The 26,895-nt window shown below is 36.7% G+C and overlaps 1 protein-coding gene across 32 annotated transcripts in view; it reads left to right on the top strand.

Annotated features, from left to right (window-relative positions):
- The window catches only part of CACNA2D3 (calcium voltage-gated channel auxiliary subunit alpha2delta 3), a 509,008-nt gene that overhangs the window by 349,976 nt on the left and 132,137 nt on the right, over positions 1 to 26,895 (top strand). For 31 of the 32 annotated variants that reach the window (XR_014571619.1, XR_014571620.1, XM_083795916.1 and 28 more), the window contains one exon: positions 2,657 to 2,790. Coding sequence is in view for 30 of the 32 variants with exons in the window: in XM_083795916.1 (XP_083652042.1) it covers positions 2,657 to 2,790 (134 nt within the window). In the remaining 2 variants the exon portion in view is untranslated. Of the gene's footprint in view, positions 1 to 2,656; positions 2,809 to 26,895 lie in introns of all 32 variants that reach the window. The other variant, XM_083795939.1, reaches the window with a different exon arrangement.

The following is a 26,895-nucleotide window of genomic DNA, read 5'->3' as shown; positions in this document are numbered from 1 at the left end:
CTGCTGCACCCCTAGCCTGCCCGCCAGCAGGACAGAGCAAGAAGCTGAAAAGTCCTTGGCTTGGTGTAAGCACTGCTCTGCAACAGTTAAAACATCAGCATGTTATCAGCACTCCTCTCATCCCAACCCAAAACATAGCACCCTACCAGCTACTAGGAGGAAAATGAACTCTATCCCAGCTGAAACCAGGACAGTACTGAAAAGTTCATGAGCTAAACAGAACAAATAATACTGGAGTGGTGATATAAAATTGCATAGAAAACACTGAAACAAAACAGTGACTAAGTCTGTTCTCTAAGGGCAATTATGGTTGTCCATGGGGACAATTGAAAGTATGTATTTTGGTAGCAGGAGAACAGGAGAGGTGAACATAACTGGAGGTCCCCTTTTGCACGTCTCCCACAAAGAAATGAGCAGTGTTTTGTGTGCTCTTTCCTTTTAGTGATCTGAATCCTGATTTACAGACATTGTACACTATTTTAAGTAGAAGGAAGAAAGGCAAAACGCTTTGTAGTCTACTTGTGCTTCTGCTTTTTTTTCCTGAATTTCTGTGAGTGACCTCGGTTTTTGAGTATGTAACTTGAGGTGTGAACAGTGCCGAACAAATGGCTTCCAATATTGGTTCTCTTTTAAGATTTCTGAAATGAGGCATACCAGAATTCAGACACTTAGAACTGCGTTAAGGAAAGTGTAGATCACCTGCTGTAAAATGAGGGGTCCACACAGTTCTGGTGTATTTTGAATCCTTGACTGAAAGGTTTATAAGCTACAGTGTGTAAATATACATACATACGTGTGTATATATATATATATATGTTATAAAGTTATGTGAATAGCTGGTATGGGCAAATTATCATATCTTGAGTAAGTATTGACATTCATTTACACCAAATGAAAAGGACCAGATAGTGAAATATCCCTTATTACCCACAGGAGAGAGAACCTCACATTTTGATTTTGTAGTCTCAGCAGTGACAAAATTGGAGGAGGCAGCATTTCAGGAAGAGTAATTTAAGCATTGCATTTTCTCATAAGTGTTCTAAGGCAATAATTCGTGAAATCATGCTATATTTTTTATTCTTTTCAACATGGAATTGAATTCATACATAGAATTCCACGTTTTCAAGTACAGGTTCCCTAATTAAACTTATGTCAATCAATTTACTCTGTCAGAAAATATTTTCAACACCTCAGGCAAAAAAAAAACTTGCCTTAATATTGTGTTTAGCATTCGGTTAATCTCCTCACACAATACTAGACTTAACAGAAAAAAATAAATTTTAAATAAAATTCCTTAAGTAGAATCCTGAATATTTTAACAGTATACTGTATACTGTATTATGAGCATAGTATATAGTATACTATGAGTTCGAATACTATACTACTATACTATGAATATCTGACTTGATAGTATAATAAAATTGATTATGGGGAAAAACTTTTTTCTTATTAAGTTGAAAATATTCATTAAACAACTTCTATGAATTGTCATTTTATAGATCTCTGCCCTTAAGTCTGTCCTTACACTGTGTCTTAATATATACACGTAAATCTATGGCTGGCATGAGATGGAATTTATGTAGAAACATCAGTTTTGTACTCCACAAATTATTGGCAAACGTACCGAATCAGAAAGTTCTAGCTTTCAGACCACAGAGCACCCTTGCAACCTTGCCAGGCCTGGCCCTGTCTGTAATAAGCACAGCTCAGAAGTTCTTTCAAGCTGCCAAGTTTTCTGCTGAAGCTTGATACTGAAGCTCCACAGCAGATATGATCATATCAAAAGACTAAAATTGTGTCAAGACCTTTCATGAAAATTCCATATTGTTCTTTTCTTACTAAAGGAAATGAATGTATACTAAGGGCATTTGAAGCAGCTAAGTAAGGCCTGATGAAACTATAACCTTGAAATTTGTCAGTCCTTTGTAACCTTTTCATGATGTGGGCTCCAGATGCCAAGGTCACTGTGTTGTAAAGGTACTTGACGTCTAAGCAGTGGTAAGGAAGTGGTGACAGCTCAAACAGCGGTGGCCTCTGCTGTTCTCAGTGCTCTCAGGTTGTAGGAGATGTTTCAAAGGATTAACAAAGCTGTGATCACTTAGCCAAGCAATTCTAGTTGCAGTCTCCATTCCTGGTGACCTGGGAAAATAACATATTGCTGTTATCTGAGGTTTAGTAACATTCTACAAGGATGAGCATTTTAGAACATTGTCAGCTACTGTTTTGTGTCTGTAGTTCTAATCAGTAATGCTGCTTGAAACCAGACAAACTTTGGATGAGATGTTTTTGTACAAAGGTATTGATACCAGTTTATATTTTTAAAGTATGCACCATTTAGAAACAAAAAATCCCAAAAATTCTTTACTATCGAGCAACAAAAGGTTTCTGGAAATAGAGAGTTTGGGACAGGCCATGCAGTGATTTATAGCAGTCTTGGGAATGTAGCTCTCCAAGAATGGCCAAGAGTTTTACGGACTTCTTTCACTGGTTACTACTGCTTGAGGCTGCTTCTCATAAAACATTCCTTCATTGCATTTCTCCTTTGCAAATAAACAAGCAGAAAAAAAAATAAAGACATAACATATCATACTTCGTGTTGAAATCTTCTTTAATTTGTTCTGCCTGGTTTATAACTTCAAACTGTGTGTTTTCACAGGTTTTTTTACTCAGATTTCTACTTTAGCTGATGTTCAAGAGAATGTCATGGAATACCTCCACGTTCTTAGCCGACCGAAGGTTATTGACCAAGAGCATGATGTAGTATGGACTGAAGCATATGTTGACAGCACTGTAAGTCTGCATAAGAAAGTATTTAATATAGGTTTACTACATATAATTAGGAATTTGGAGTATAACCGTTGTAGTAAAAACACTAGGTGTGTATTTTTGTCACTGGAATGCTCCAATTCTATGTGAAAATCAGGATTTGATATCTTTGTTACAATCAAATAGTTTGAAATTACTGAACTTCAGCAGATACTTATACATTGTAAATTACATAGAAAACAATGAAACAAACGTGAGTCACAGCATCATTTTTGAATTTATGACTGGTGGTTTTACTCGGGTGGGCGGCCGAGCTCCACCACAACCGCTCTCTCACTCCCCCTCCTGAAAGAGGAACAGGGAGAAAATACGATGAAAAGGGCTCAAGGGTTGAGATAAGGATGAGGAGATCGCACAGTAATTATCGTGATGGGCAAAACAGACTCAGCATAGGGAGATAGTAAGATTTATTGCTTATTACTAACAAGCTAGGGAAGTGAGAAACAAAGGAAAGAAACCAAAAGCACCTTCCCCCCCATCCACCCTCTTCCACCTCCTCCCCCCCCCCGAGCGGCGCAGGAGAACAGGGGAATGGGGATCATGGTCAGTCTATAGCGCTTCTTCGCCGCCGCTCCTTCTCGGTCACTCTCATCCCCTGTGCTGTGGGGTCCCTCCCACGGGATGCAGTCCTTGGTGAACTGATCTGGCGTGGGCTGCCCACAGGCAGCAGCTCTTCAAGAACTGCTCCAGATATGGGTCCGTATCACGTGGTCCATCCCTCAGGAGCAAACTGCTCCAACCTGGATCCCCCATGGGCAGCAGCTTCTGCCCGGTCACCTGCTCCTGCGTGGTCTCCTCTTCACTGGCTGCAGGTCCAGCCCGGAATCTGCTCCGGCAGGGGTCTTCCACAGGGTGCAGTCTCTGTTGGTGCAGGTCCACCTGCTCCACCGTGGTCTCCTCCACGGGCTGCAGCATGGAACCCTGCTCCACCGCGGTACTCCATGGGCTGCAGGGGGACAGCCTGCTTCACCATGGTCTTCACCACAGGCCGCAGGGGACTTCTGCTCCGGTGCCTGGAGCACCTCTCCCCCTCCTTCTTCACTGACCTTGGCGCCTGCAAGCCTGTTCCTCACTCCTCTCACTCTCCCAGCTGCTGTGTGTCACAGCATTTTTTTTCCCCTGTCTTAAATATGCTCTCACAGAGGCGCAAAACAACATCACTTATTGGCTCAGCTCTGGTCAGCAGTGGGGCCCTTACCAAACATGGGGCAGCTTTCTACATCCTTCTCACAGAAGCCACCCCTATGGCCCCCTGCTACCAAAACCTTGCCACGTAAACCCACTACAATGACCTCCAAATGTACATTTTTCTTACTAAAAATGGACATTGAACAGAAATTGATTGGATTGAGTAACCATTTCTTCTGTATGTTTTAAAACATACAGAATATATGAATAAGTCAGTATAAAAACAGATTGACAAGAATCAATATTTTTAGTATAGAAAGGTAGATGAACAGCTAGGTGACAACTGTGATGTCCTGGGGGAAGAACAGCAAGAAGATTCTGCCTTTTAGTGTGGATTGAATGGGTGATCTGTTAACAAATTTGTCGCAACCTTCTAATTTTAACTTGATATCCTGTGAAACATTAGAGTTGAAGCAGAATTTTCTGTTATGCAGTGACTGAGCGCACCATCTTTTTTAGTATCATTTGGGGTAAAAATTCAGATTTGCAGATAAGGGTTGTTCATTTTCATGTGTTGATCTAAAATAGTTTTTAGTTTATTTTCTTATTTTTTTTAATCCAGTTAAAGTATTTTGGTTTGGTTCTATGTTATCCATAGAACAGGAGTTTGCAGCAAATATCTGTCATATGGTACAATATGATGCCAAGTATTTAATGTAATGAATAGAAGATCACAGATGACTAGTGGCAATTTTTTTTTCTTCTTTTTGTTCTATATACCTCTGGAAAAATAGGGCAAGGCAGGAAAAACTCACCGGCTTCACTTTTTTTTTTTTTTAATGTGATTTTTCATTTGTTTTGAAAGTCTGGAATGCTTTCTGGAGGTTTAAATTGATGCAAAAATCTTAAAAAAAATCACAAAAACAAACCCAAAAACCCCACAACCATGCTGTGAATAGAGTTTTGCTTCATCTTCTCATTTGTTTAGGTCTTTCCTATTCTTCAGCTGGTGCTATGGGTAATATAAAATAAATACTAAAACCGTAGCTACTCAGAAGAAACAAAAACTTGCGTGGACATAAGGTTTTATTTTTTCGGAGCAACTTTACTCATCTCTATTCCTTTTTTTAAGAAGGTGTTAATCCAGTTTCTTCTGTGTTCTCTTTCTGTTATTGAAATGCAACAGGGTGAGAAGAAAACTACCTCTTTTTCATTCCATGAAATGGGGAGATGACTAAGAAAATCTGTTTCTCATTCACCGCTTGGATTTATATTCTTGAAGTAATCAACGTGTATATGTTAAAGGGAGTTTGTCTATTTGCTAGAGAGAGTAGCAGAAAAAGATCCATGTAATTGGTGTTTTAGTGCCTCTCCTTTTTGCTATTGGCCTTTGAATCTTGGATTAAAAGTGTTGTTGCAAATGAAATCTTTCTTTCTCAACACCAAGTTCTTCCTTTTCCCTACCAACCAAGTACAAAATTCTGTTTCAGAATTAAGAAACTAGCTGGGTAGCTGGGCCCAAAGAGTCGTGGTGAATGGAGTTAAATCCAGTTGGAGGCTGGTCACTAGTGGAGTCCCCCAGGACTCAGTACTGGGGCCAGTCCTCTTTAATATCTTTATCGACGATCTGGATGAGGGGATCGAGTGCACCCCCAGTAAGTTTGCAGACGACACCAAGTTAGGTGTGTGTGTTGATCTGCTCGAGGGTAGGAAGGCTCCGTAGGAGGATCTGGATAGGCTGGACCGATGGGCTGAGGCCAACTGTATGAGGTTCACCAAGGCCAAGTGCCGGGTCCTGCACCTGGGGCAAAACAACCCCAAGCAGCGCTACAGGCTGGGAGATGAGTGGTTGGAAAGCTGCCTGGCCGAGAAGGACCTGGGAGTGTTGGTTGATAGCTGGCTGAATATGAGCCAGCAGTGTGCTCAGGTGGCCAAGAAGGCCAACGGCATCCTGGCTTGTATAAGAAACAGTGTGGCCAGCAGGGCTAGGGAAGTGATTGTCCCCCTGTACTCAGCTCTGGTGAGGCCGCACCTCAAGTACTGTGTTCAGTTTTCGGCCCCTCGCTACAAGAAGGACATGGAGGTGCTCAAGCAAGTCCAGAGAAGGGCAACGAATTTGGTGAGGGTTCTGGAGAACAAGTCTTACGAGGAGCGGCTGAGGGAGCTGGAATCGTTCAGCCTGGAGAAGAGGAGGCTCAGGGGTGACCTTATCGCACTCTACAGGTACCTTAAAGGAGGCTGTAGCGAGGTGGGGGTTGCTCTATTCTCCCACGTGGCTGGTGACAGGATGAGGGGGAATGGGCTAAAGTTGCACCAGGGGAGGTTTAGGTTGGGTATTAGGAAGAACTTCTTTACTGAAAGGGTTGTTAGGCATTGGAATGGGCTGCCCAGGGAAGTGGTTGAGTCCCCATCCCTGGAGGTCTTTAAGACCTTTAAGAGATCTTTAAGAGATGTTTAGATTTAGAGCTTAGTGATATGGTTTAGTGGAGGACTTGTTAGTGTTAGGTCAGAGGTTGGACTAGGTGATCTTGGAGATCTCTTCCAACCTAAATGATTCTGTGATTCTGTGGATTATGCGGGGTGTGTAGATGCAAGTGCATAGTTCAGAACACTAGAGGGAGCGTAGGGCAGGGATGTTGATGAGAAAACGAAATTAAAAAAAAAAAAAAAAAATGCAGTGGAGATGTTGCATTCTTGAATGAAGGAACTACTCAAATGCTAGCTCTATTACTCCAAAACAACACCGTTTCAAGTTCTGCTCTCTCTCTTCTTTTTTCATTCTTTTGTCTCAGGCTAATTAACATCCCTATGCACATACACACACACATGTATAAACGTCTGAGAGCTCCACTCAGGGCCTTAATGGGTTGGATGGTACAAGAAAAAAGATTTAAAACCAGAATACAGTGATCTGCTTAGCTGCAAACCATCTCTCTCCTCTCCCCTCCCATTTAAAAAAAAAAAAATCAGGATGAATTGGGACAGTCAGATACCAAAGTCTGGGAATAGTAACAAAGGCAACCTTATAACAAACCAGATGTGCCTCTGCCTCAGCTAGAGATGCCCAAGAGCTATTTTCGATTCCTTAGCCATCTCTAGTGTTTTGGCATTAAAATGCCACCTAAATGGTCCTCTACATCCCATGGCTTGTTGAGTTTTGCAGGCAGTTTGTGTCCCCGCCCCTCCCTGGATGCCTCTTAGACCCTGATAGCTAAGAAATAGTGTCTTGCCAGAAAACTTAAATGTTCTTACATCCAGCAGTGTCAGAACAACCATGGCTAGATTGCCAGGACCACACATATGGATGTAATCGGTGTCACTGTGTCTTGATGGAGTATACCTTCCCTGCTCTTTTCTCACCAAATGTGACCTGCTGTGCTGTTTTAGAGCAAGCAGCAGTATGCTGGAGCATACTAGGATCCAGCCAGAAACATTATCATTGACTTGAAGTCTGATTCTTCTGACATAGGAGTGATGTAATCTTAAAAACATGTCACTGACTCTCAGAAGAATTTAATAAATTCCTGAAATCATTTGAAGTTAGGTTTGTGGAGAACTGGGCTGATCCTCGTTGTACTCTGTTCAGGAATTTACTTGAGAAATGGTCTTTAGAGGCTATCTTGAGCTAATTCCCAGGTCAGCTTCACAACAGTTGGAGTGTAATTCATGCAGCAGGCTGGTAGCTTAGGCACTGTAAATACCATTAGACTAAGATGTTGGGATTTTAAAGCATGCAAATATATCAGCTGGTGTGTAGTCTCCAGATTCTGTCCTGTGATTCTATATTCCACACCTTTCCCTAACATCAGTCTCTTTTCCATTTGTACCCCTCTAGTCAGTAGTTTGATATGCACTGGGAGTAAGCTTCGTTGGATCTGTGCAAGTCCATGGGAAAGATTATTTGGGGTGTCAAGAGTGAGGGGACAGGCAGATCCTTCTTGATGAAGTCTAATAGAAGAAGAGACCATCTTGCTACATGTTGGTGTTCAGCTGCGTAGCCTAGACGTTGTTCTGTAAGAGTTGCAGGTAGGACAACCATACAGCGGGCCCTGGATGGTGAGGTCTGGACAGCATTCCAACAGATCAGTCTCAGTGTAACTTTTCTGCCTCAAAATTAGGTCAGATTTGGATCTGACATTGCTGCTTTAACATCAGTAGGGCCTACAAGTACGTAATGCTTCAGAAAATAAAATACCTTAATGGGTGCTTAAAAATGGACTTGGATTTCTAAATGAAAGCTTCCAATGGCACTTTTTGCTGAGTAGATAATAATTATAAAATATAAAAGTATTTTAGGAGGGGCATAATATTAAAATGGTCAATGACGTCTTTTAAGCATATGTGCAGCCATAGCAAGTCAATACAAATGACGGTACTGGGGGGAAAAAGGAAAAGTGCCTGGGCACTGGGATATTCCAGTAAACTGATGTATAGAACTAGTCTCTTGGGGATTCTGATAATTATCTATAAAGTAGAGAAGCCCTTAATTCACTCTCTTGATAGTGTCTGGAATGTGGAGAAGCGTTACTTTTTTTCTGCAGGAAATAAAAATAAATAAATAAATAAATAAATAAATAAAGACTGGACTGGCACCTGAGTTCCTGCTGCTTAAATGCTTACAACTGACAATTTGTTTATTGGAGCATGTAACTTGACCTACTTGGACCTTTGCTGACTCTTCCTGGTGAAATTTGTTTCTCACAAGTGTACCTTAGGATATTCTCTGGGTCTAATGCACCATTGAGTTCATCTCCTTCAGGCTATTAGTTTCAAGCTGTGAGCAGATTCAGGCATGCATTATCATGTTGACCCTGCTCAGTTTCCATCTGGAGGATTCCTTTGCATAAAAAGGGCAAATTATTATTTAATATTTTGAGATGGCTGGTGCTTCAGAAGTTGAGTTAATTAAAATACAAAAAGCATTCAGAATCATTACAGGTCATGACTTGTCATAATACGAACTGTGAGTGGTTTTTACTCCATACTCTGCTTCAAGTACTATATGTCCATTCTTCATTCACGCTATTCCCACCGTCTCATAGATGTGCATCAAATTATGGATTTTAGTTTAATTTCTACAATTGCTGTAAAAAAAAAAAAATATATATATATATATATTAAAAACAACAACAACAAAAAACAAACAAACAGGATTTTTTTTGGAAATGTTTTCCAACCAAGAGCCTGATGCTGTGCTAGTAAGGCAACCTGTCCAACAACCTTGTTTCCCCTTATGGTGGCAGTAAGTTGGGGTAGCTCCACTGAACTAAAGCCTATTATGCTATTATGCTTGCCTTTTTTCCATCCAGGAGTTTTGAGTGAGGTATTATGCTGTTTACTACTTCTCCCATGCACTCAATTTTCTTTGTGCTCAATGCACAGAAGAGCTTTTATGAAGTAACAAAAATTAAATACTACCCTATTTCCACTAGCTTCTATTCCCAGAGATACCTTCAAATATTTTTGGTAGCACAAGTTAATTGTGCTATTATAATAAGTAGGTGTAATTAGCATTTTTATCATGGTAAAAGGTTCACTGGGCCTCTATTTCAAAACTAACTTATAGATCGTAGTACTGGAATGCATTAAAATGCATCATAGTGTTCAGAATTCTCATGTATATCTACAGCAAGTAAATATTGGTAATCGCTGCAGAACTGAATGTCAGGAAATGTCATTAATCAGCAGCTGCAAAAAGAAAATTTACACACAGGCAGTAATTTTTTTTTTCTTTTCATGTCAGTTTTAAAAATCAGAAAAGAGTTTTGTTTGTTTGTTTTGTTTTGTTTTCCTCAATACTACCTAGGAGTTGGTTACATGATCTAAACTTTCCTTTGTGGTCAGCATCACTTAATCTCTACTGATTAATGGTTCTTTATTAGAACAAGTCATCAACATTGACTGATTCTGAGGTTCCCAAGAAAATTTCCATTTCTTGCTTTGACATTTATTTAAGTGAATTCAATCAGGAAAAGGAAATCCCATGCTTGGATATCAGGCATTCCATCAGGTAGGTTTGTTCTTAAAATAAGGTTCTTTAAGCACTGCTTTGTCTGCTATGGATCTACAGTCATCTTTTGACAACAGAAATATGGGATAACAAATGAAAAGTAGCCCAGGAAATGCCTTTTCATCAGCTCTGCAGCCTAAATTAATTTTCCTAGGAAAAAAAAAAAACAACAAACAATTCCAACTATTTCATCTTTTCCAAAGCTTCTGTAAGAAAATGATTGCAGTTTGAGGATGCACACCATCTGCTCCAGCAATTATGGTCTGCTGTATTTGCACTGGGATCTTATAGATAGCACTTAAAAAATAACAATGGTGATCACTGCAGATACTTGTACATATAACAAAAAATAAATCCTGCACATACTTATATATAGGTGCAATATCCCTTTAGGCTGATGATTAGTGGGTTGTCTGTGGAAATCTTCACTGACAGTCCAATAAAAACAATCTGTGAGCCATGACTTTTATGATTTCTGTGGCCCAAAATTTCCAGTCACCATAATTAAGCATTCTCATTTGCTACTGAACAGTTCTAACCTGTTTGTTTTACTGCTGAATCTAGAGTAAATGAATTACCATTAGCAACATTAACTGTTTCAAATTCAGTAAGATCTGTGTCAACTGTCAAAACATAATGAGTGCTCAAGATAGTAAATGAATAAACCTCTCAACTGAATAGAATTAATGCATATTCATTATCTTTTAAGATGCAGCTCAAAAATAACAATGGATGTTCTTTTTTTGTTAGCAAATGCACATCCAATTTACTTATGTTAGGCAGTAGGGTGCTAATCAGTGCAAGGAACACTGTGCCATTTTAATTTGAGCTTAGAGCCCTTGTGCACAACATCAGTACAAGAGACATGGTGCAGCGTGTCCCAGTAAAACGCACAATTTGGGAACTGTCCCCCATTCCTGAAATGAAAATCAGGCCATGCACAGGAAAATAAAGATCATAATGACCCGATGGTAATATTGATACTTTAAGAATATGTATGCTGCTCCATACAATAAATACAGATTAGGACACGCATAAGCATGGGTACCAGCTGTGCCCATACATGATATGTGTGTGTACCTTTTGGCTTTTGAAGTAAACTACTTTGATAAATGATGTTTGCTTTAATCCATTGCTAGTGATGGAACTTATACTACGTGATGGCAATTTTCATATGTTTCATTAAGTGCAGAATATTACTACAGAGAGCTAATTGTTAGTTGTCAGAACCACTAGAAAAAATGTTGTAAGGAAATAGCAATATTTATTTTAATGAATTAACACTTTTCATGTGTATAGCCATATATAGTATTTACACTATAAAATGCTATACACTGTACATCAAAAAGATGTTTAAAACATCAAAACCACAAACAAAAACAAAAGTCCTGCACTTAAAGAGGAACATAAAATTTCCTGCTGGGGATGTGGAACATGGAATGCCATCTGTATTATATGGCACTGAGAAAACTGATTATGTTTGGACCTCTATTTCATAGCAGATGGGTTCATTAAATTTAATAGCCTCCAGAGCCTTTAGAAACTGTTAAAAACATGTGGAACATGCTGAGACACTTCACTTCTCGCCCCACAGTCATTATAACTCTGGCACAGACTATAAATATTACAGTACTTTATTTCTATTGAAACGGATTACTATTAAAATTATTTTTCCTAGTGTACATTTGCATGAGAAATACAAACTGAAAATCCTACTTTTTCAGACTTGAGATATGCAGTTGATTTCTTTAAATGCATTTTACAGTTCTTTGCACTTGGAGGCTTTGATATAGAACTTATTTTTATCTTCTTCCTGCAACACCATCGAGCAGCTGTAATGCCACCGCAAAGTTCGGTCTTAAGCAGCTCTGCTCTCAGTGTGGTGCAAGTACGACAAGCATTATATTAGTGCATAGAAATCAGAGCAGTGTTATGTCTTGGCTTCTAGCTTCATGTAGATTCTCTTCTAGTGTTTTATATAATAGGGTAACTTTAACTTTCATCTTTCATAACTGGAGCAAATAGACACTAAATATTTAATTTCAAAGCAGAGCAGTTCCTGCAGAAATGTTTCTTAGAGTAAAAATTCATTTCTTTTTTAAAATATTCTCAGAATTTGATTACTAAGGGAACATTTCATAGCTCTTTACTTTTTGATTTTCAATTATTTCAAATGAGAACAGGGAAATTTTAGATGCTTAATATATTTAAGTTTAGATGTTGTAGATGTTTGTGTTTTGACAATTGTCTAATGTTCTTCCACCTTGCATTTACAAGTTCTAATGTTTAAAGTAATATATGTGTGTTTCACAAATTTTGTCATATTTGATCGTGATTTTTTTTCCAGAGAATACACCAGTGACACTATAACCGTATCCCATTATTATCCTACAATGCAGTTCTCGGTAATGCACCTCCATTTCTGTTTCCTTTTCTGGTGAATGATGTGGCCATCCACAATTTCTTTTGCTGTTTTCTAAGGCCACACTCGTTTTTAGTTTGTTCTGACCTTTTTAATGAGAATTTTCTCCTTCACAACACTGACTCCAATTTTGTCACTGACCATTGCTGATATTATTACCTGGAACTCCAAAACCACTAAAAACCTACTAGGGTAGAGGATGTATGACAAGATTAAATAATGATGACTTCCTAATATAATTTACATTCAAAATATTAGGTAAGAGTTACTAGTTGTTTAGAAGGGGCGAAAAGAATAGTGTGAAGACACAGTAGAGGTCATCACAATAAGCAACGATCTGTCTATAAGATCTCAAATGAGAAGGGCAATAAATGAAAATACACAACCATGTTCAAATCTTTCAAATCATAGTGTTTTCTACAGGGTTCCCCTACAAGTGCTGTTTATCCAGATTTTAAAAATTGCAGAGTTCTTGCTTGTGTTTGATTAAACTTATTTCATGGAAGTATGGGGGCGGTCCAGTATTTACAGCTTGAATAATGTTTCAGAGCAGTTACATCCCTGAAACACATCATGTGATTGAATTTTGGAAGTCAGAGAATTTGGTAAGTTTTAAATGTTATATGAACACATTTTGCTGTTTTGTGAGCTGTAAAGTGCAATGATATTATATTAGGACTTTCTCATGAATTGTTAAGGTTTTCTCTGTTGCTTTTACCATAAATACGATGTCTCTTGTGCCTCGATTACTTTGCACCAAATAACTGTTTCTTCTTATATGAAAACTGATTGGATGTATGTTAAAAAGAATACACAGAATTACAACTGTCTGTACGGTTCGCCTGCTGTATGTTCTGTCACCAGTTACTATATCCAAATTGCAGAGAATTGCTCTGCTGTTGAATATGATTAACAGGCGTATTCATGCCAAAAAGAGTATTGGTCTCATTTGCAGACACCTGCACACTAGAGATAGAGCAGTTAGGATCATTTCCAGCTGTGGTCTGCCAACGAAATACAGCCCCTCTAGGTGAGGGGACAGAAAATGCTTTTCATTTCCAGTATGTATCACAGAGAATTTTCTGTTTTTACTATGACACAGAAATGAAAATCAGAAGGTGATGAGTCACTAACTAGAGGGAGAATTTGTTTCTAGATTTCCATGTTATGTTGAATCCTACATTTAGGAAGGCATGTCTGTTGTTAATGAATATAACTACCTAAAGACATTTACTGATTACTGATACACATTACTGATAACTGTTTGTCTTTGATCTCATTACCTCTCTTCTGAGTGAAATTTAATTAATTAGAAGGAAAGTTTTGCTATTTGGTCAGATATACTACCTTTTTTCTCTCTGCATTTGCGTTTAGTTTTCACATAATAGATTATTTAGGGTGGTAACGTAGGAAAGCAATGAATTTAGCATAATGTACTAAATTCCATCCTTTGATCTCATGTGTCATTCTTTGACTTTCTGGAAGAAAGAAGGCAGTGAAGATGATGTATACTTTATCTGCACTGCTGGAGTAAAAACCTGAAATAATAAGAAAAGACTCATTAAATTATTGCTGCCATTAGAGTTTTGCTGCAGTGGCAGAATTCAGTGCAAAAATGAAAAGAAGAGGAGAATAAAAGGAAATAATCTTCTCTTTTGTCTATTGTTCTGCAGATACTGAAGTTATTTATAGCTCTCATCTTTCTGTATAATCAAGAGACTTCATGTACAAATCACTCATGCACATAATACAGTATACACATTACATTATTTTTTTCTGTTACAGTCATCATGATTAACATTTACTTTCAAGTAAATTTCTGAAGAAATTATTCTGAATTGCACTTTATTTTACAAGGAATAATAGGATGTTTCCTACTGATGTCCTTGCTCCTTGACAAGGTGTTTCACCCTTCCTGACATCATTGGAGAAACACACTGTCAAATCAGATCTTTCCAAGCAAGCATTTCCTTTAATGATTAGTTCACAGATGATCTGTCCAGTTGGTAAATGTCTGATCTTCAACAACATGAGTATCAGAAGGAGAAAGCTTAGGGCATCTATGTTTTCTTTGGAATTTAGAAAAGCTATTTCACCTGCACTGTTGTCAGATTTTTCAGGAGGAATATGTAATTATCCTAAATATGAGTTCACATTGCCAAGTTCTAGGTAAACCATTAAAATCCCTAAGGATTCTATAGTAAGGATTGACACAAAATGGCTACAGAGGCACTCCATTTAAGGGCTTCTGTCACATAATAATAAACATAATAAACAATATTTTTTAAAAGATGTTTACAATACTGTTTATTTATTGGCACATAAATACTATGACAGAACATGTATTGGAAAGAGAATAGCAATACCAAGGAGCTATCCGACTTACTGAGCTTTTAAATGCCTTTTTGTTGCGTTGTAGTCAACACCCTCAGTCTTCAATATTGTTAGATTTATTCCAGAATAAAGAGCATTGTATTAAATAATGACAAACTGCATATTTGAAATTAACTGAGATCATCTAGAAATGCTCTCAACTTTTATCTTCCAGAATAGCAGAATGTTACCTATTGGCCATCAGGGTAAATTGGGTTTTAGGAAGTTTTGTACTTTGAAGGTGTGCAGAATAACAACAGAAAGCTTCCTCCAAAATAAAATAGCATGAGAAAATAGCTCTTTCTACAGAGTGAACGAATCTTTATAGAGCTTGATGAATTCAACTTGCAGTGTGAAGAGTCCATAAAATGCTCCATGGCTTTTTCAATAAAGTGTGGCTATAAAATCCCAGAGTAAAACTAGAATGGTGAGATACATTAGCTACATTCTTATTATAAGGGTATGGAAGCAGTAACTATTCCTCAGAACAGAAGTAATGAATGAGAAGAAGCATTGAATAGGACATTTTATCAGTTAATGTCAGCACTATCCAGACCTATGATACCTGCCTTCCCATGAACTGGTATAAAAATATTTTAAAAAATAATAATAAAATTTGCTAGATTAGGAGTTAATCCAACTAAGAGATTTCTTAATGTTAGATTATGGAGTATTTATTTATTTTTTCAATTCTTTGTTATGATACATTTAAAAAATAATCCTTGTAACAGTTAAAGACTTAAACCTGCCTTCTGATCTTGTACATCTCTTATATAATACTATCAGTTACTTTTTGCTCGTGCATGCAAACCTGAAAAACACATTTCTGATTTGGAGACACATGATGGCCACCTTGCTGTGAGTTTTTGCAATTGTTAATTTATTTTCAAAATACACATTGGGCATTTGATTCTCAAATATTTATACAAAGCCTGAACACTATTTTATGAAGATTCATTTGCTTGGCTTAGGGAATATGCCACCTTCCCTTACAAAGCTAAAATGTACATTTACACATCTATCCAAGCTTAATTCCTGGCTTTCTCACTGTAGCATTTATGCAGTATTTTTACACACAATTTGTTTCTTCTTATTTTTTATGCTGAAATTTTGCGGATTTTTTTAATGATGGATCCCTTGGTGTTTGCCCTTTCATAGAGCAAACTATCATCTCTTGGTAAAAGCAAGAAAAGGTGATTCCCTTCACAAAGATGTTTGAAGCTTTTCATTGAGCAGTTGTGCATAAGCTGCCTTTGCTGCTGCTTTCTGGTGCCCTTTATCGATATCTTCTGTGGATTTCTTCTCATGAAATTAAATTGTGCTAACACTTCAGTGCCTTATTTCTTTCCTTTAAAATGCATCCTCTATTGTTTATCAGCTAAATCACCTTATGAGCATATGGTATTTGCCTCATTATACCCTCCAGCAGACTGCCTTTTTCAGAGCAGTTCTGGGCCATTGGCTTACTGATATCATGGTATTTTGTGGTAGCTAAATAAAAGTCTGTACAAAAGTTTTCCTTATTCAGAAGTGATAAATGGGAAAAGAAGAATATAACGCAATGCATTATCATAATGCACAATCCCCAGCATAGCAATGAGTTTGGGACAGGTAAGAGTGAATAACAGTTTATTATTTGTATCATTAATGTTGGGTAACAGACATGGCAGATTGTTCCTTGTATAAAAACGTTCAATATTTTAGTTCTAAAAGAGAAATAGTTCCAGCACTTTGGTCTGTACTGATTTCAGTCTTTGCATCAGATTTCTAGAATCAACTAGTTGATTTCAAAATACTTTTAGAAGGACAAATGAAACAAAAAACATCGGATTAGATGATCTTAGACGTCTTTTCCAACCTGAATGATTCTATGAATCTATGAAAAAGAAGCTTAAACTTGTGTTGCTTTAAGTATTGTGAATGGGTTTGGTCAGTCTTTTGATGTTGGAGAATATTTTTATACGGAATAGAAATCTTTTTATTATCAGCCTAGCCTCTGTGACACAAAATGATCTATAAATCTTTTAAAAGATCAGTTTTGCCTTCACACCTGTAAAGAGAGTCCCCTAAAATAAGAAAATGTTGACTTCTACAGGTAACTTTGACATCAAGTAGTTTAGAATCTGTTTCTCTATTGCATGTTTTGTTTTCACACTTCAAACTGTACTGATTTTGAAATGATGCTGTTTGCATCTAATAGAGTAAATTCTTACAAAATACACGTGCCACAAGATTATATTGAATATCTGATAGAAATTGTGCTTGATACAAGCTTTCAAAGCTAGGGCCTAACAAACCTTCATTATACTATATAGTAAAATTACTATATGTAATTGAGTCCTGTTAGGTTGTGAAGTTTTCAGCAAGGGAGAAAGGTTGGAAATACTGATTATAGCAAGCTACTCTAACCTGTACCCCTGAAATGGATGGATTGATTGTGAGAGCTATATGAAGAGTGAGAGAAAATGGAAGCAGAGTATTGCTAAACCCTCCACTTTTGGCAGAGCAGCTCACTGAACACACAGAAAAAAAAATGGTACTATACAAAAAAAAAAAAAAGATGGAGAAAAGTGTGTTTGGGGATAATTCAGATGTATTCTTCCTACATCCATTCTCTTTCTAGAGAATGTTGGATGATAACAAAATAGACTATAGAAAAACCACATCTGTCTTACAAGTACAATCTCATTTAATGCAATCAGAGTAACATACTAAAAATCATAGATGCAGTTAGTAAATGTAAGCTTTAGAAAAAAAATCTGGCTTGCTTTACACGTTCATTAAGTTAGATACACTCTCATCCCTCCTCAGAAAGTGGTTATCTTCAGAGGTTGGTCTTGCAATCATATATGAAGCAAGTAAGATTTAAGAAGCAAATAAGATTTAATATACAGCAAGATCAAAAGCCTACTGAATTCATTGAGAGATACTCATTGACTCTAATAGGTATTGGATAAGACTCTTGTTTCATTTTGCATTCAGGTCAGAGTGGATTTTGTGATGGGAGAAAGAGGATATGTCTCTAGCCTCTAAGAGGATTTGTGATTAAGAAATGTTTTTTCATTTGTGTCAAAGATGGATGGTCACGTATGTGAGAATAGATAAATTAATATGTACATATGCACTTAAGGTGCACCTTAGATGGGTTCATTTTTTCCTTCGCCCTCTCTCTCCCTTCCCTTTCTCCCTTTCTTGGTACTTCAGAACAAATCTTTATAGTACAAAGACCTTTCTTTTGCTTTTTTTTCTTTGAATTACAAGTATGACTTTTTCAGCTTCAATTTTGCTACAGTGCAGTTATGTTTCTCTTACTAGAAATATTTCTCTGGGAGGGATGCTCATGCTATTATCTGTCATCATCCTAGTGTTTTTTTTCTAAATGTCTCATTTAGAAAATAATTAACATTAGTAATTAAAATGAAACTATCTGTTCTTCTAGAGGTGGTACAAATGATAATAAATTTTAAAGAGCAAATAAGGAGAAAGTCTAACCATATAATTTGATTCCATTTTACATGGATGAAAAGCAGTTTTATACGTCTTACAAGTATGTTAGATATCATATAAAGATGCTGAACTTTAGAAAGTAAAGATGCTGAATTTTAGAAATTCTGCGTGTAGACAAAATGGACACTGGATTTTTGTGCTGGACAGTATAAAACCTCTTGGATGCTTTTAAGGATGAACAGTAGAGTGTGTGGTTAACTGGAATGTAATGTGAGGGTTGTTGTTGTTTTTAACCAGACTTCAGAGATATGATCCGTTTCTGAGCTCTTTCTCAGTTTCTAGCTCAGTTTGCTTCTGCACCCTGTTTTGGCTTCCCTGGTTATTCTCTTGTGGTGGTTTAACACCAACAGGCAACTAAACACCACCACGCTACTGTCTCACTCCTCAAAAGGACGAGGGAGGAAAATGTGTTGAAAAAAGCTAGTAGACTGAGATAAGAACAAGGAGATCACTCATGAGTTATTGTATCACTTATTACTCAGAATAAGTCAGATTAGTATAATTTATTGCCTATTAATAAGAGACTAGAACAGTGAGAACGGAGCTAAAAGTAAACTAAAACTACCTCCCCTGCCCTGAGTGCTGTGGAGGAATGGGAGCTGCGGTCAGCCTATAATACTTTGCCTCTGCTGCTCCTTTACATTCACTCTCTTCTCCTGCTCCAGAGTGGGGTCCCTCCCACGGGATGCCGTCCCTCCCAGGCTGATCCCATGTGGGTTTCCCACAGACAGCAGCTCTTCAACAACTGCTCCAATGTGGGTCCATACCACAGCTTCCATCCATCAATAGCAAATTGCTCCCACACGGGTCCCCTGTGGGTGGCAGCGCCCCCCAGATCCCCTGTTCCTGCATGGGCTCCTTTCCACAGGCTGCAGCTCCAGCTCGGGGCCTGCTCCTGCTTTCCTTCAGGCCTCATTCACCTGCTCCACCGGGAGCTCCTCCATGGGCTGCAGGGTGGCGATCTGCTCCACCGTGGGACCCCCGGGCTGCAGGGGGACAGCCTGCCCCTCCATGGGCCTCTCCATGGGCTGCATGTGCCTGCCCTCCTTTCTCACTGGCCTTGGTGTCTGCGGGGTTGTTTGTCTCTATGTTTCCTCACTCCTCTCTCCCAGCAGCATTTTTTTTGCTTTCTTCAGTGTGCTCTCCCAGGGGCACAACCAGTGTCACTCACTGGCCTCGCTCTGGCCAGCGGCGGATCCCTTTTGGAGCCATCTGGAGAAGGCTCTGATCTAATACGGGGCTCTGCTCACAGAGGCCACCTCTGCAGTCCCCCTTGCTGCCAAACCCTTACCACATAAGACTAATACATCTCTCTGTATGTCTAAAAGCTTTCTGAAGGGCTGCTGTTTAAACGTTCAGGATAAATATGCCTATAGATTGGAGTTGAAAAATTCTGGGGCTACAAAAGGGATTAAAATGGTTATCATATGGCAAGCCATATCCAGTTTTAATCCACGTAGCTACGTATTTTGGGATTCAATTAATTTTTTGTCTTTTGAATAGAAATTTAAACGATTTAATGTGAGCTTTCTAAACTGTTTATGGGGCTTTAGCAAATCATCAAATGCTAAAATTATGGTAAAAGAAGCTGCATAGTAAATACTTTAAAGTATTACTAAGAGAAATAGTAAAATGCTATTTTCCTGTATATTCAACATTTTACTTGAATTAGATATTTTACTGTAGGTAAACTCATATTCTGACCTATTTACTAGACTGATCTGGTCTACAATGTAAGTTTATATAAGCTTAAATGTGTGGTATGAGACACATGCAGGTAATTAAGGCAATTCTTACAGTTTGTTAAAATCATAATGCATCCATATAACATATTAAACAAGCAGTAATTAGAAAGAAAAAAAATTAACATGCAGTTTAAATAAAATATTTTGGGGGCTGCAGAAGATACACAATGTAATAATATGATTACAGTACCAGAAGAGAGGAAAATAAATTTTCTTTAATTATTTTCAGCTTAACTTAGCATGTAGTGTAGAATATGATTGTCAGTTAAATTTAACACCATGTCTGTACATATCTATATATTTTCTCAGTAGCAACAGAAATTAGAATAATAATTCTGAATGACCTATATTGCTCTATTCACTTATGTACTAGTTGTAGAGAGCGACATACTGACTGACCAATAGCATTGATTAAAATATAAACTATCCAATTAAAATTTAAATATATTAATGTAAATATAGAAATTATTGCCACTCATGTCATTTAAGTTGTATTACAACTTCAGATTTTATAATGATACCTATGTAAGTGGATAGGAAGTTTCTGATGATTTTCAAGGCTTGGAACACGTACCTGTGCAGTACTGCTAGATCTAGCAATTAGTTCTGAATCTTTGATCAGAGAGGGGAACATTTTGATCACTGTATGAATTTGAGAAACTTGAAAAACCTCCTAATAAGCCATTCACTGCCAGAATAACTATGCAGTCCAAATGTTGGTAACCAGTGAAATATAGCCACAAATTTTAAATAAGCATAGGAAATCATCCTTCAGGCTAACAGTTTGGTGCTGTTGCCCATCTGTTTATTCATCCCTCATAGTGTCAACTGTAGAGGTCACATATAGTAGTATTAAAGAAGATAATCTTCAGACCCTTTATGTGTTTTTAAACCAAAATATTTGCAACAACTTGAGTTGTAAATCAAATTAGTGCACAGAACACACATGATATACAATGAGAACTACATTCATTACGCCACTTTATACAAATTGAGTCAGTGTTCCCAATAGAAGAACCTAGCAGTGCAACTTGAAGGTCATCCTCAAACATAAAACTTAATAATCCAACAATCATAAAGCCTTATTGTTTTGAAAATACTGTTAATTATTCTGCTGTTAGTAGTACTCTAGGTATTAGCCTTAATGCTGATGATCCCATTTTTAGAAACTTTTATTTTTAGTGTTTTCTGCATCTGATAAAAAGACTAAATATTCTGATTGTAATGTAAATGATGTCTCAGTATTACATGATCTTTCTCTCTCAACCATTAGTTTTATTTGGAGTTGGCTCTATTTAGAAAAATATTCCATTTCCGTGCTTGAATGTCTACACAGGTTTTGATTAGGAAGGAAATATAAAATGTATAAAAGATAAGAGAATAATTATTAAAATAATTTTATATGGAAATCTAAATATAGTAATGTTTATAAATAATATATGCTTGCATATATAAACAGAACTATGAACATCTATTTTGCACTAACACAAGTAATAATGAAAACAAAACTCTCTCCCTTTAATAAACACACATGCATGAATCACACATGCAAAATTATGTTCATCATGTGTGGAATTAGTCTCAATTCGTGGAATTAGTCTCATTTCGTGAATCTGTTCTGCTTCGTCAATCTTCAGCCACGTGGTTTATTTGTAAAATTAGCATAACTCTTTTTAAAAGATACATAATTATTTATGAATAACGTTTCTAACCAAACCCTGCATTTATAAGAATCACTCTGGATAGTTTAAATACAATCTTTTCTATAAACATTTTGTATTTATTGGAGAAAGAGAACACTTAGTTTATACAATTAAAAGAATCACTGGCATAGAGTCATGGAGTAATTGAGCCTGGAAGGGATCTCTAGAGATCTAGTCCAACTGTGTGCTGGAGCAAGGTCAGCAAGAGCAGGTTGTCCTCAACTCTGTCCAATTGGGTTTTGAATATCTCCAAAGATGGAGACTCCACAACCTTCTGGGCAGTGGGCTTCAGTGTTTAATTGATCAGTATTACAATAAAAAACTAAGAATATTCCTGCCAGTATGGATTTCTTTTTTGTTTGCTTCAACAATGTTGAGAGAGCAGTTGCAGACGAATGCAACTTAACCATTTAATAAATTGAATGTATTTAGATTTTTGTTGTCGTTTTTAACAATTCTCCATTTAAAAGCAAGATTGCTAGACAGTAGATTAGAAATTAATCCTTTACATAATTAATCTTGTACTTTAGAAAATGTAAAACCTTTGAAGGGTGGTGCCATTTTATTATGAAGATGTTTGGAATATATATGTAATTCTTCAGTGTGCTCTGCAATTTCTTAATTCCAATCTGATATCTTAAATCTAATCTGATATCTAATCTGAAACATATACTATTTTCTTTTTTTTTGCATTTTCACAAGAGCTAGCTTCTTTTCTTTCTGTCATCTTTATAGAATTCTTTAGAAGGAAAGATCTAGGATGATAGTTTTCATCTATATTTTATGACTTTTCTCTATAGCAACATTTACATTTCCTATGAGTGGAATACTTTGTATGCAGCGCAGTCTATCTTGACTGAAAATGCTGTAGTTACTGCAAAATATGTCAAAGCTCGGTAAAACAATTACATGCACAAAGAAAGATTTGGTGTTGAAGTCCTTGAAAAATCAAATGCATTTCCCTTACAGATGTTGGCCCAGTAAGCTGCAGGTTGTTATCACTCTCAGTATTTATACTGAAATCTTAACTTCAGGAACATCCCAGTAGGAGGTTGCATTTTGCCTTCCTGTATGCACATAATTACCTCTGGTGCCTCTAGTACTTACATGGGTCTAAGAAGAGGAGAATTAATGCATGGGTTGTACCAGAAAAATTGTCAAAATTGTAACGTTTAAATGATGTATCTCATACCAACTAAGTGTATTTTAAAGCAGAAAATCTACATTTTCTGTTAAAAATTGAGAGAGAGTTTGAACGTTCTTTCTATACTCCCCCAGGTTTTTGCCATTTGGGGAAAGATGTGTGAAAGGAAGCCTGTTTAGCAATGTATGACATGTTTTCTATTTCTATTCAAGAGAATAAACTGTTATATACCCCTATATTTAATTACATTGCATGATGCCATAAAGAAGTAGCCTACATTATAGAGTATCTGGCACATATATACATTGTCTCCTCTTTTTTATCTCTTTTCTGAGGAGCTTCACTGATGTCTTCCTTTTTGCTGTGATGTTAATTATAGGACCTACATGCTTGCCACAGTATTTCAGATCTTTTCCTGGAAGTGTATTTCCAAAAAGTTGCATACATTTAATTCTAAATTCAGTCAGTACGTGAAATGCGAAATGAATGCTCCTGTCAAACCACCAGAAGCTTAGCTATGCATAGACATTAAAATTAGTGCAGCCCAGAAACTACTTACAGAAATGGCTGAACTATCAAAACTGTATTCATAAAAGTTGATTTCTTACTGTATGTAATGTTGTAACTTTTGTACTTAATTTCAATTGTTTTGTATTGTATCTGATTGTGGAACAGTGAAGTTAGTATGGATGTTACCACTTTTCTGAGACTGGTGACATATTGAAATGCCTGGCAGGAGAATAGGACTGCGGGAATGAGGTCAGTGAATGTAAAATCAGAGTTGCTTTATTTATGAATACTTTAAATGAAATGCATTGCTAGAGTTGGAATAACTTTTTGACAAATACAATTTCATGCAGTCCTTAGAAAAATAGAAAACGGAGCATTAATTTCATAGTGATTTATATGTTATTTTTCTGTCTCTAGTAGTAGAACTCTTTTTTTTTTTTTTGTATAATCAGAAATTAGTGTAATTTAGTCTTTCAGGAGACATTACTTTTTAATTCTTCAAACAATTGGAAGGTTGAATTCTAATCCAATGGAACAACAGCTTTATACTTGTTGTATGTTTTCCTGCAAGGCTTCTAGACTTGGCTTCTTGGAAATTTAGGACATACAACTACATAATGATTTGAATGCGTTGATGAAACGCCCATAGAATGTTTTAGAAATGTATGGTCATTTTGTTTGGGAATTACTGTGAAGTCACTTACAAAATCATGGCCCTTTGTATTTACGTAGATCCAAACTATTCCTTCCACTAGAAATCAGGTACTATATTTGAATACTTTGAAGTGTCCAAGTGAATTCACTTATGCAGGAATTGAGTAGAAGAGTGTTTACTCTTCTATTGGAAAATATATCAAAATTTAAAATGTCCATAGTATTTAAATGGAGAACAACTTATAGACCCTGAGAATGGTTAGGTATGCAATAATGCAAATAAATAAATAATAAAAAAAGTATTTGAAACATAGGTACATTTCAAGAAAAAGAATATACTGCAACATTGAAAGAAAACTATAAACATAATGTCACATAATCATAACTTTCTTATTGGAATGTTTGTAGGCTGTTTAAGTTGTCAGATGTTAGAGCTCCATTAGAAAAATAAATTGCTTAATTAAAAGTGCAGTCAAATATTAATCCCCATTATTCTTGCTAAAGGTGTTCATATTGCGGTATTATGTCATATTATAGTGTAAGTATAGTCTAAGCCTGGGTTTCCAAGATATCTGAGGTTCACTGGCGTTTTTTTTTTTTTAATCGGAGTCAATTATTTGCTACAATTACAAAAGCAGAATAAAGCTTGATGGTTTCTCTACCATTTGAAAATAAATTGTTGTGTTCTCTAGAAGACCTGATATGTGTACGTGATAAGATTATTTATTCTTGAGTTCTTGAAATTGCAAATATAATGAAATTTGTTGCCACTTTAAACTAAGGTTCTCTTGTATTAAACTAAAAGATACAGATTCTAGGGTTTCTCCAAACATATTTTTAGAAAGGTTTTGAATGGTCTGAAAGACTTCACTGATTAGCACCTTCCCCGTAACTGATTCATTATGATTTTATTGTATTTTCTGTGGACACTATCAAAAAAGGAGCAATCACACAAATAAAGAAAAGTAAGTAAAATGAACAAATCAAAAGTATGCAATTGCATTTACAGAGAACTTTTATTCAGTAAATATTAATTAATCTCATGAGGTTTTAGACTGGCTATTAGGAGGGGAATATCAAGGAAATTAAAATTGTCAGGATCAGGCCACATGTGTACCAGCTGAAGTAATGCATTCTTAATTCTAGATCCTTTATCCACTGTGTAGCAATCTGAACAAAAAGTACAAATATTACAGATAAACATTGGTTTCTTCTTTGGTTCTAGCTGTCAAACATACTTTCTTTTTTTTATTATTATTATTTTTTATTTTATTCTTTAAATAGAAAAAGTATGGACAACGTAGGATTTAGAATCAAAGCAATGAAGGTAGACACCTTTGGTGAAGTGCTGGGTCTGAACGGATTACCCACTGGGTCTTTGAACTCCTTTTTGGAATTACTGCCAGCTTGCTGTTTAATGCATTTGACAACACTTTCACTTTCTGATTTCTTGCCTATGTCGATGAAACATGCATAGTAACTCAGAAGAGAAGGTCATAACGGTGTATAAGTTTTAAATGTACTTTCTAGTTGGAAACAGATGTAAGCAATAATCTGGCTCAGGTTATGGCAACGTAAGTGGATAGTTAGAAACCAATTGATTCACTGAAGGCATGTTGGACTAATGAAAGCCATCATGCTATAGAAAACATGAGTAAGCAGATGAATTTGGTGCAGTGTACCTGGTTGAGAGCTCAAGCATGTTAAATGAATAATTTTACTCTGGAGAGGAGCCTTTGATAAAGTAAAAGCAGAAATATGTATTCCAGGTATTAATTAGATTTTCAGATCCATGTCATATAATGAATTTATCTATACAGACCTTCAGTTTTGACATCAGAGAATGTTGAAACTGCAAATACCTAAATCATATTTCATTTTTCATACAAATAACATTGAGTTGAAAATATTTTAAGCAGCTGAATCAAAAGAAAATCTACCTGAGTGTTTTTAAATGTTACCTTAAAATACTGATAAACTTTTTGGAATCAATCCAAAGACTGTTATATTTTGTAATTTTAAATGTCATGATTGTTCCCTATTCCTGAAGAGTAAATATTTTCAGGAATATGTTTTATGTTATGTTTAGAAGTTTAAAATCCTTCTGCAAAATTGAAGTCTAATTATTCTTAATGTATTATGGAAACACCAGTCCAAGACAAGAGGGTCACCTCTGATTGCTGTTCCTGATGGGGATGTTGTATTGTATTCAGTACTGTTTACACAATCCCTTGCTTTCATTCTTACTCTGATTCACCAGTGCTGTCTTGTCATTTGGGGTTTGGGTGTTTTTGTTTTGACTGCAAGCATCATAAATCAAAGGTTTCTATTTTCCGTTGTTGAAAAAAGTGTTAGCAGAGATCTAGTCAGTGCTAGTCTTCAGAAGGGTTCTCTCAGGCTGCCATGCTGTTGGACAGAAGGGTTAGAAGTTTGTTAATTACAACTCAGATGTTATTCTCCCTTCCATACACTACAAGATCTGGGAAGTTAAGACAAGTCTTCCACAGACTTCCTCCTGCACCTCAGCCACAGCCATTTTAACAAAGCTGGTAAACTTGGAGTGAGTCAAACAGATATAAGCCCTACCATGTATCTTCTTTTAGAGGTGATCAGCAGAGGGACGAAGAGACAGTAACGGAAAAACAAAAAGAAACATTGGGTACTTGGGTGTGGTTGCACCTGAATAAAGTCACCAAAATGTCGCAGTTTTCTATAGGTGCAAGTAGAATAGAAAGCTCTGCAGTGTTTTTTAAGGGTCAGGAGAAGATCATACAGTTTACTGCAAAACTGCCTCTTGGCAGTGTGTAAAGAAAACCCCAGGAATCAGAGGTACCTGCTGGGTTTTTCACAGAGACATGCAATTTTTAGACTAT

The sequence above is a fragment of the Anser anser genome, assembly GCF_964211835.1.
Source record: "Anser anser genome assembly, chromosome: 12".
NCBI classification, from domain to species: Eukaryota; Metazoa; Chordata; class Aves; order Anseriformes; family Anatidae; genus Anser; species Anser anser.
The sequence above is the reverse complement of the archived record's forward strand: the minus strand, read 5'-3'. Positions and strand labels throughout refer to the sequence as shown.